This window comes from Haliotis cracherodii, unplaced genomic scaffold, assembly GCF_022045235.1.
Source record: "Haliotis cracherodii isolate W230 unplaced genomic scaffold, xgHalCrac1.p SCAF_6, whole genome shotgun sequence".
Taxonomy (NCBI): domain Eukaryota; kingdom Metazoa; phylum Mollusca; class Gastropoda; order Lepetellida; family Haliotidae; genus Haliotis; species Haliotis cracherodii.
This window is the reverse complement of record NW_027266319.1, coordinates 34882394-34893620: the sequence shown is the minus strand read 5'-3', so window position 1 is coordinate 34893620 and position 11227 is coordinate 34882394. Positions and strand designations below refer to the sequence as shown.

Genomic DNA, 11227 nt, shown 5'->3' with positions numbered 1-11227 from the left:
TGCTTCAGACAGTTGAAAATAAAAAAATGCCTCACAAATAATACATTGTTGCCAGATGTTTTCTTTAAATAAATATAATTAGATTCATAGTTTTATTTAAAGATATATATGGGTTTGCAGCTGTACAAAACTGACTGACCATCCGCCACACGCATTGGCTAAAGCTCTTAATAAATCTCGGTAAAGGGAACTGTAAAAAATGAATATAATTTAGCAGATATGTAATTCACAAATGTATGTAAAACATAAACAAATGTATAGAAAAGCAAATATTTATAATTTAGTATATTTATGAGCATTTTATCGTGATAACTGCCAGTTTTCAAACCTTAAGCATTCTGGCTAGCTTATATTTGTTCGCTGTATACTTATAATATTGTGTATCTAGTAAGTGTAACGTGACAGTGTCAATTAATTCTATCGCACATGCGCCAAATCAAACGACCTTTGTCACACAGTTAGCGTACCAAGGCTGTTTATCGTGTTGTCTCCTTTTAACGCAATATTTACATTAACCAATATACGGCTTATTGTAGTTGTTACTTGATACACATATAGATCACCGACAACAATTCATTTCATCGCTACCTATTCACCAGATATACTGCAAATACAATTGATATCGTAAAATGCGCTATAACGAGGTGTTGAGCAATACTATCAAGCTCAGACTTGAACACGCACGTGATCTATTTTAACCTGTGCTGACGCTGCCAGTTTTCGTTATTACACCTGATAGTATATAGGAACGCACGTGTATATAGGACAGGGACTCCCAAGTTAGATCTACACGGGAACAAGGTGAGTCCTGCTTGATGATACTCGGCATAACACAACAGACAATGGACACAGCAGTATATGTGAACTATCGCTGGGAACATGCAGCTCTTTGTAGAGGGGCGTGGCACCGGCAGAGTTATACTCAATGACATGGACGCTAATCTAACTCGTAATTGTGTTTATTGTTAAATTGTCGTTTTTCATATGTTGTATTGTTAACAAACAGTCTCAGTCGGAGATCTCTAGATCGCAGTCACGTTACCTCTGCTAAGAAACACAACCTCCATGTTAGGATGTTGACTTTGTTCAGTTTGTGGAGGTGATTTGACGATTATTCTTTTCCGACATGCACCTCAATAAAACACTAACGGTTTGTTAATTATCAATACTTAAATACTGCGGAGAACCCGGCAGTGAAGACGACGCCAAGGTGTCCGCTAGTTACACACATATAGTACACCCCGGCACACAGCCCGCCCTACTCCGTCATAATCCCGTATGTTAGAGCATGTCACCAGCAATGCTTACCTCATACATGTAGTGGCTGTTATCAGCGTTTGTTAATTCCTACATTATAACCCCGGGAAGGGTAAGCCATATTAGTGTCGGAGAGAATTAAGAAAATATATTGCCACGCTTGGTTTAAAATGCTCTTTGTCATTTCACTCGTGACACAGAGAAAAACGCCAGATGTATTAAATAGGGAAGCGCCACTATCGAATCCTAAACTGTGTCTCAAGTTAAACAACAAAATATATCTGTCTGCAAGGAGCCGGACACTGAATAGAAACCAGCAGATTAATTTGATTAATGCGACTATATCTGAGCACACGTATCTAATTTCAAATTATGTGCAGGAATAAGGTTTACTCAGAAGTCGGATATAATTACGCTAGTTGGGTTTGTATCGTTGTTGAACCATACTTGTTCATGTTGTTTGAGGCAGGGCTCAGGTACAAGGCGGTTGCACGTATAGCTTGTCATTGATCTCCAGTTTCCATTGACAACCAAATCACAAATACATCGGGACAAAGGGACAAAGACTGGACATTCTTGAGTGCACTGACTTATATTACAGGACCCTTAGCTATTGCTGCTCCCCTTATTTGACCCATGGTGTATCGATTATTTTAGTCTAAAACAAAAACTGTGTTTAATATAATTCATCGATCAGTGATTGATCTGGTATGGTCATTCATTGATTTCATGGTGTATTTCTGTACGAACCGATTTCTGGGTTAGCATTTACGTCTCAGAGTGGAACTCCCCTCGTAACAGTTGGCATTTATCTTAAATCTCCCTTGACAACAAAACACAAGGACTGGGCGTTGAGAACGGGTACCATCACGCGTAACAAGAACATATGTCTATGAGGTTGCCATGGGTTGAAATTGATTTCCGATAGTAGTACACTTACATAGCGCCAAACTACCTACAGTGTTTTGTTTGTTGTTTAACGCTGCACTCGGGGCGGTCGGGTAGCCTAGTGGTTAAAGCGTTCGCTCGTCACGCCGAAGACCTGGGTTCGATTCCCGACATGGGTACAATGTGTGAAGCCGTGATATTGCTGGAATATTGCTAAAAGCGGCGTAAAACCATACTCACTTACTCACTCACTCACTTAACGCCGCACACAGCAATATTCCAGCTATATGACGGCGGTCTGTAAATAATGGAGTCAGACAATATGGTGATTGACATCATGAGCATCGATCTACGCAATTGGGATACGATGACATGCATCAACCAAGTCAGCGAGCATGACCACCCGATCCCGTTAGTCGCCTCATACGGCAGGAAATAGAAGGGGCATAACTCGTAATAGCCACTGGTGGCGCTACGATCGAGCCCAGAAATTCCGGTCTAAATCGGCAAGGTTGGAAACTGGACTTTTACAGTCAGTTTATTGTCTTGTCTCGGGAAGATGTATATAACACTGCGGAGCTCCTAAGTTGAGGTTTGAACCTGGACGTTCCCCGTCAACAGCGAACGCGCAACCTCTGTGCTAACAAAGGAAGGGTTGCATGATGCTGGTGAGTGAAGTGGCCGTCAGCTTGAACATGAAGTGTACAATTCAGAATGAGCTATGCGTGAAACACCAGTATTTCCTCAAAGAATGGAATGAAACAATGGCGTTCACCCATAAAACATGGACATATTCTCAGAAAACACTAGCGCATCGATTGTTTCGAGTGTAGCCTGTATTGGTTTTCTCTCTGTGTTGTAGGTAACCTAGCAACATGCCGGGGATTAAACGTAAGGCATCACGTACTTCGCCTTATGAACCGGTCAGTAAACTGACCAAACAGCGAACGTCCACCACAGTGAAACCTGTCAGGGAGAAATCCACCATCCGACCACCGCTGCCTCTACCAAAATGGCCAAGTCTTAAAAGAAAAACGACGAAAGAAAGCGCCAGCCCCGGAGGATCAGGAGACGCGTCCCCTCCCCCGGGATTGAGAAGGGCCCCCACCCTTACCCTTGAAGATAAAGAAGCCGAGTCGGCTTCACCTCTCTCTGGCAAGAAGAGTATGTCAAAGAAAGGGTCTGTTGTCGTAGGCGAGGTCGTTACTGCCCCTTCACTGCCTAAAACAGCTTCCATCGTTGAAGGTGACGATAGAGTTACGACCTTGACCCGGCTTGCTTCAGGGTCAACTGTCGGTCGTACCACCAGTTTCTCTGAAGCACCTGCTGCAATAAGCAAGGAACTGTCCAAGACATCCACCAGTACCAAGACGCCCCTCATCTGTAAGAGCATCAGCAGAGGAGGCAGCATCGTCATCGGCGGGGGAGACGTCCCATCTCTCAGCAAGTCGTCGTCCAAGTCCAAGTCGTCGAAAGCGGGGTCCGAGACTGGAGTCGCTTTGGAGAAGGTTCTCAGTCTCAGTAAGTCTCTGTCCAAACCGTCCCTGACGAAGGAGAAGTCTGCCAGCCTCATCAGTGCCGCCGCTGAAGAAGCTGCAGCTGCTGATGATGACGCGGATGGTGACGGTGCAGTCGTAGTGGACATCCCCCTTCCACCTGGGGGACTCATGGAGATCGTCTTCTCATTTGATACGACAGGCTCCATGTACAGGTGAGGGGGTCGACCATTTTGTAGTCAACCTGATTGAAAGTCAAGTGAGCTTATGCCGTAGCCTGCTTGTCTGGCGTCCGACGGCGCATATAAACATATTTACAAAAACCGCTGGACCAAAGCTGAAACTTCACAGCCATGTTCCCACTAAATATAACGCCTGAATTTGTTCAAGACGTATGAGTCCGATTTTTAATATGACCACCACAGCAGGCTATTGATGGCCATTACTTGGTCATTATGTTTGGTTCATGTGTAGTTTGTGAAGAGACTTAAAAAAACATTTGCCATAGTTTTAAATGTTGAGCTTGTTGTAACTTTGATCGACCATACTGAAAGCTGAAACTTCATTTCATTTGAAACAATTGCATATCAGAAAAGGTTTTGTCCTTGGAAGGTTTTTAGAAGGCTCTGAGTTAAGACTTTGTGTGGAATATATTCAACTGGAGTTATACAACAGGACATTGATTCTTACAGATTTAGAAACATTTTGGAACAGTTGGACAATATTGGAATAGAAATGCCACTTTTGCTAAGTGGCTGTGTTTGTTGGCATTTTAAACTGTTGACTACATTTTGTTGTTTCTCTCGGGCCTGGGAACATAATCAAGCCAATGAATTTCTAAAGATAAATAATAATCTTGCCTTACGCGTGTCGAGAAAATCTAGATATCTGTGGAAAATCTCTTTCTCCTGAAGGGCAAAACCATGAGCGAGACTACAGACTGTCACCTTTATAGTTAACTTGTTAGTACTAAGCACTATGTTCTTGTTTTGGCAGCTGTCTAGACCAGGTCCGAAGCCAAATCCAGGACATGGTTCAGCGTCTCCAGGCAGATATCCCTGGCATTCGCATCGGCATCTTCGCCCATGGCGACTACTGCGACGCCAGCAACTACGTTGTTCAGTGGATCGACTTCGGCGCCTCTACCCCCGAGATCTGCAAGTTCGTTAAAGACGTAAAGCCTACCGGAGGGGGTGACTTCCCCGAGGCCTACGAGGTGGTGCTGAGACGCTGTCAGAGCGTTCTGTCCTGGACTCCAGGGAGTCAGCGTTCCCTGGTGATGATCGGGGACGCCACCCCACACGAGGCGGATGATCCTCAGAATGAGGAGAACATTGACTGGAAGACAGAGTGCAGGGCTCTGAGAGATATGGTATGTGGGATATACACGTCACACACACAAAGTACAGTCACTGTTAAAATGTGCAATGTAATAGTCTTATTAGTGAACACAATGTCAGTTGTGGAATGACATGTAAGTTTATAGGAGGTGGAAAATCCAAAGCCGATTATTTAATAATACAGTCAGTTGTAATCAACATTAAGTCATTTAATTTTCCACTTCTTGTCAAGGTAAACGAGTAGGTTAACCAATTGTGACGTTTCTTCTTGCAGGGCGTCCGCATCTATGGTGTACAGTCCGGGTCAAACAGTGAGGCAGGAACTTTCTTCAAAGAAATGACCCGCATCACTCTGGGTCGCCACTTGCAACTGGATCAGTTCTCCAACATCTTCGACATGATTATGGCTATCTGCTACAGGGAGAGGGGAGCAGACTTCCTCGAGGTGAGTGAGTGATACAGGGATGGTCAGGGATGGTAGGCATGTAAGGGGTGGTCAGCTGTGATGTGGGCATGTAAGGGATGGTCAGCTGTGATGTGGGCATGTAAGGGATGGTCAGCTGTGATGTGGGCATGCAAGGGATGGTCAGCTGTGATGTGGGCATGTAAGGGATGGTTAGCTGTGATGTGGGCATGTGAGGCTGGTCAGCTGTGATGTGGGCATGTAAGGGATGGTTAGCTGTGATATGGGCATGTGAGGCTGGTCAGCTGTGATGTGGGCATGTAAGGGATGGTTAGCTGTGATGTGGGTATGTAAGGGATGGTTAGCTGTGATGTGGGCATGTAAGGGATGGTCAGCTGTGATGTGGGCATGTGAGGATGGTCAGCTGTGATGTGGGTATGTAAGGGATGGTTAGCTGTGATGTGGGCATGTGAGGCTGGTCAGCTGTGATGTGGGCATGTAAGGGATGGTTAGCTGTGATGTGGGCATGTGAGGCTGGTCAGCTGTGATGTGGGCATGTAAGGGATGGTTAGCTGTGATGTGGGCATGTGAGGCTGGTCAGCTGTGATGTGGGCATGTAAGGGATGGTCAGCTGTGATGTGGGTATGTAAGGGATGGTCAGCTGTGATGTGGGCATGTAAGGGATGGTTAGCTGTGATGTGGGCATGTGAGGCTGGTCAGCTGTGATGTGGGCATGTAAGTGATGGTCAGCTGTGATGTGGGCATGTGAGGCTGGTCAACTGTCTAGTAAGTATTTAGGGTTCGTGGTTATCTTTGAGGCTATAGTAATAGTATGTGTAACGTGTCACTTATACAGTGAGAGTTCCTTGTTGTGTGTTACAGGCATACGAGGATGAAGTTCGGGGACGCCACGGAGGAGGGGCCATCAATAAAGATCTGGAGGGATTGTTTGGGACCCTGAGAGATGACACTGGCCTTTTAGGGATGACATCATCGAAACCCGTAATGACAGGGGCCAAGAAGGGTATTCCAAAAGCCACAGCCCTGAAGAAACTGAAAGCTGTGGTGAAGGCTAAAGGCGCGGCTAAGAAGGTCAAGGGCGCTGGGAAAACCAAACCTAAAGCAAAAACGGCAAAGAAAAAAGGAGGAGCAAAGAAAACGAAAAATCCAAAGGCGAAGGCAAAAAAATCTAAGGTATGGAGACGAAACGTTTTGTTTCATGAAGAAAGAAGACAAATACGTTAGTGAATAGTGTTTAGAACTGCACGTAGCAATATCCCGGCATGATGGCTGTCGGTAATTAAACGAACTGGACCAGAAGAACCATTTCCTAAAAATATTATATCAAATATCAACTACTTTGATGGCGAACAATCAGCAATGTAGTTGACCAAGCAGTCCTATTTTAGGTAGCTCTTATGATAAGCATGAGTTACTCGGAACCGTTCGCGGAGTTCCAAACCTAAACATGTTCGTATCCCCTTTAAGTGTTTGAATGTTCTCTAATTAATGGCATCCTTATTTCAGAAGTTCCTACGTGAAAATGTAAACGACAAGAACTTCGTCTTCGGCTCCAATGACGATGGCTTCGAAGATGCATTGCTGGTCGACATGGACTGGACGAATTGGAAGCGCGCAATCTACCCCGCCAAGATACCTCTCTACTCAAAGTCCAGGTCCGTCCGTGGCAATAAGCGGACATTCAAAGCAGCTGACGGATACGTGAGGGCCGATTTGTTCAAGAGGAAGCACGATGTCCAGGCAATTTACGAACTCGGCGTACGACCTCCTGGGACCAATCGGAAGCGCATCTACACGACGCTGTTTAAATTTTCAAACGGGTTTAAGAACAATCATTCATGGGATTCATTCCTGTTGAGGAACAAACAAGTGTTGGAGGCGGTGAGAAGTGTTATCGCACGGAAGGGACTGATCTTTGTCAGACGAGCTGTGTATCCTTCCGACAATGACATTTTGTTCCCGGATACAATCAAGCGCATCAACGAAATATTTGACTATGCATGGAACAGGCGCACGAAAGCATGTGAAACGTTCAGAACCATTGAAAGAAGTGGTTTTATCATCAGTGGTGTCAGAAAGGTTCGCAACACTCCTAAGACGAAGACGACACCCAAAAAAGCTGCCCCCTCTAAGGGTAAAAGCGCATCTAAAGAAACAAAGGCAGCTTCTGTAAAGAAACCAAAGACTATACCCAAAACCAATAAAACGGCAGCTAAAAAAGCCAAACCGATTAAGAAGACAAAGACACCCGCTAAAAAAGCAAAAGGCAAAGGAAAGAGGGCAGCTAAATAGACTGAATTAATAGTGTTCAAATGCCATTTTATATATATTTTGATATCATCAGGGACACTAGAGCACCAGTACCTTCATCAGCATCTCGACCAACATACTGGATGCTCACAGAGGAATACATAGCCATGGGGGCTAGACGCCATAGTGCTAAATAACTTTACATTTTCAGATAAATCACATGACTTGTGTGGAATACTGATTTAAAACAATGAAAAGCATTGCAGCATCCCATTCATGACCAACAATGCCTTCTTTCATTTCCATTATTTAGATATACCGCACTATTTAGATATATTGTACCTTTTGATAGAGATGGTCGCACGTCTTGTTAACATACATTTTTATCGGAGGTGCTACCTTTGTTCATTGCATTCTGAAGTCTGCATGTTGGATTCCAACTTCAACTTGGTTTTCGGGTTTGTTTCCATGATGCATGAATTGAAAACAACATGATACCCGAAAAGCATTGTCCAAGCATGCAAAAGAAGAAAGGAAAGGATTTTATTAATTACTGAATACTCCTCAACACTGTAATGAGATGGGAAATCTTTGGTGGGCGGAACTCCAGGTGAATGAGTGTATATTGTTGAATGTTTTGTGTTTACACGGCAAACCATGTTTACTAATTTTCATATAAAGGATTCATGAGTGTCAAGAATCATATTCATTAACTGAGTGTACATTGACAAGGCAGCAGTGTCTGATGTAGGTGTACTATTAATAACATGACACTTGTTGTTACTGTTTACAAACAGAACAATTTAGATAATAACTAGAATCTCATCATCGTGTCTTCCAAGATAAATTACATCAAGACTTGGTGATAAAAATAAAACATATCCTCAGCCAGCCTTTGGATAACTTTTATCAACGCGTGTTGATATATTTGACCTCGGAAGACACTCGGATGAGATTTTCTAGGAAAAAATTATATTACTGTTTTCTCTTGTTTTTGTAGATAAAAAAAAGTAATCGAAAAGAAACTCGAGTTTTTTTCTGCATAAAGAGATGTGATGACAACTCTCTGAAAATGCTTCAGCGATGCAGAAATTGCACATCACCCTCGCCAGTAAGGGTGTGTAATATGAACAATTTGGTCAGTCCAGTAGATCTGCTGATTTTTCTCTCGAATGCCAGATTCAACCCGGTCTCGATCTGAGGTGAGGTGAGGTGAAATGGGGTTTAACGTCGCGTCCAAGATTATTGCACTTATATAGCGACGTGCATGCACGTGTGTGTGTGTGTGTGTGTGTGTGTGTGTGTGTGTGTGTTTGTGTGTGTGTACTAGTCCGGACTGATGCCGATTTATAGTGCTAGCACACTGAGATACCATACCGCAGTTTAACATGAATACCCCACTCAGACACAGAATACTGACTCCGGGCCGACCAGTCCTTGTTTTAGCCCCTTAATGCCGAGCGCCAGACAGGATAACAACAAGTACCATCTTTTAACGTCTTTTGGTATGACGCGGCTGGGGATCGAACCCCGGACCTTCCGCTCTCCGGGCTGACGCTCTACCACTAGACCACGGAGGCGGTGGTCTCGATCTGAAGCGCTAGTGAGTTTAACCAAGCAAATGCAGCGCCGCGGATCCCAGAGGTTAAAGCGTTCGGTCGGCACACTGAAGACGGGTTCTAAGGCCATTTTGCAGTTCCGCCTCTCAGATATTGCAGGAATACAAGTATTGCGAATACACTCACATACTCATTCACCAGAGTGGTATTTTATGCATACAACCTGTATTACAATGGGCTTTCCTCCTACATTAAACTGACATGCCAATATAAAACCGAAATATAACACTCTGGCCCACTGGTCTTCAGCAAGCCATGCTTGTCGTAAGGGGCGACTAACGGAATCGGGTGGTCAGGCTCCCTGAATCGGTTGATGCATGTCATCGTATCCAATTGCGTAGATCGTTGCTGTTCTGGTCTGTCTGGTCCAGATTCCATTTTTTACAGACTGACATCGTTTTGCTGGAGTATTGCTGAGTGCGGCGTTAAACAACAAGCAAACAAACCAACAAACACACACACAAACTTAACAATTAGTTGTAAGACATCAGTCGAAAAACATGCAGGCACCTGCTACCCAAAGGCCACAGAGTTGCTTCCCTTCGAAAGTAGAGTTTTATTAAATAATACGAGGGTTTTTCCACCTCCTTTGTTGGCCAAGAACAGGTCAGGTGTTACTGGACAACGCATAGGGTCTCATGTCAAGTCTGATAAGACAGACAGACAGCTTGTTCAATAAAAGTCCCATAATACAGACAATATTTGATTGCATCAACTGCACATGCCAATCATGTACTCGCTTAAGTTTATCTTTGCGGTCGGACTCTAAATACAACCATGTGTAACATATAACATAAAAGTTTTCAGATGAAATAATTTCCGTCCAAGATGTTACAGTTTGAGACTTGGTATATTGTTTGAGATACATAGTGGTAGTGGTAGTGGCATTCCCCAAAGCAAAGCCAATCAGATGCTTGTGATTGTTGGAAAACCCCAACGTTATTGCAGCTAACATATAATGAGTCAACCTAAAAACTTCAGTACAGTTTCACCTTGGCCACTTTGCAAATGACAGAAGAAAGTGATGAAGAAGGTAGTTCAGTAGTTTGTATGTCCTCCGTGTGACCACAACAGCGATAAAACACCTCTTCACTGACTGTCTGGGGCGTGAACACTGCAGTACGGATAGGGCGCCATAGCGCGGCACCAAGTCCGGACTGATGCCGATTTATAGTGCTAGCACACTGAGATACCATGCCGCAGTTTAACATGAATACCCCACACAGTATACTGACTCCGAGCCAACCAGTCCTCGTTTTAGCCCCTTAATGCTGAGCACCAAGCAGGCTAACAGTCCGTACATACATGCGGGGGTCTGGCCGTATGCGGTGTTAAAGGGTCAGGCCTGGGTCGTGAGTTGCCATGAAGGAAAATACCTCCTGGGTCAGCAGCTGGTACGGTATCCAGCAACGTTGAGGCGGGCTATCCCAAAGAGATCACGCCAAACCATGACCCTTACTTCATACCGTAGTGCCCGTCAGGCTGCCCATTTGAGAGACGTGGCACCGGTCGTAACGCCATGGCTTCAATGCCAGATTCTTATTTTGTTGTGTCAGACTGATGTGAATAACTAAAGACTAAGACATGTTACCAGTGGCATGTTCAAAACCATATTCGCTCCAATGGTGCTGTGCCACTGCTATGGATCGGCTGGCGTCGGCTGTGATAGGCTTCAGATCGGATCCGAACATAGTCATCACCGTATTGATTCATGAATACCTTTGTTTTGTTTTGGATGTTTGTTTGTTGTTTAACGCCGGACTCAGCAATATTCAAGCCATATGATGGCGGTCTGTAAAGAATTGAGGCTGGACCAGACAATCACTGATTGACATTATAAGCATCGATCCACGCAATTAGGATGCGATGCCATGAATCGAACAAGTCAGCGAGCCTGATCACCCGATCTATCTTACGACAAGCATAGTCAGCATTTACAGCAAACATGGGTTG

General features: G+C 44.3%; 1 protein-coding gene across 1 annotated transcript; it reads left to right on the top strand.

Moving 5' to 3' along the window:
- Positions 1-698: 698 nt before the first annotated feature.
- LOC139445826 (uncharacterized) lies at positions 699-8647 on the top strand. Its single transcript, XM_071227054.1, has 6 exons — positions 699-801; positions 3008-3856; positions 4638-5013; positions 5256-5426; positions 6267-6578; positions 6912-8647. The coding sequence occupies exons 2-6, from the start codon at positions 3021-3023 to the stop codon at positions 7695-7697; spliced, it is 2481 nt and encodes an 826-aa protein (XP_071083155.1). The 5' UTR covers positions 699-801; positions 3008-3020; the 3' UTR covers positions 7698-8647.
- The last annotated feature ends 2580 nt before the right edge of the window (positions 8648-11227 follow it).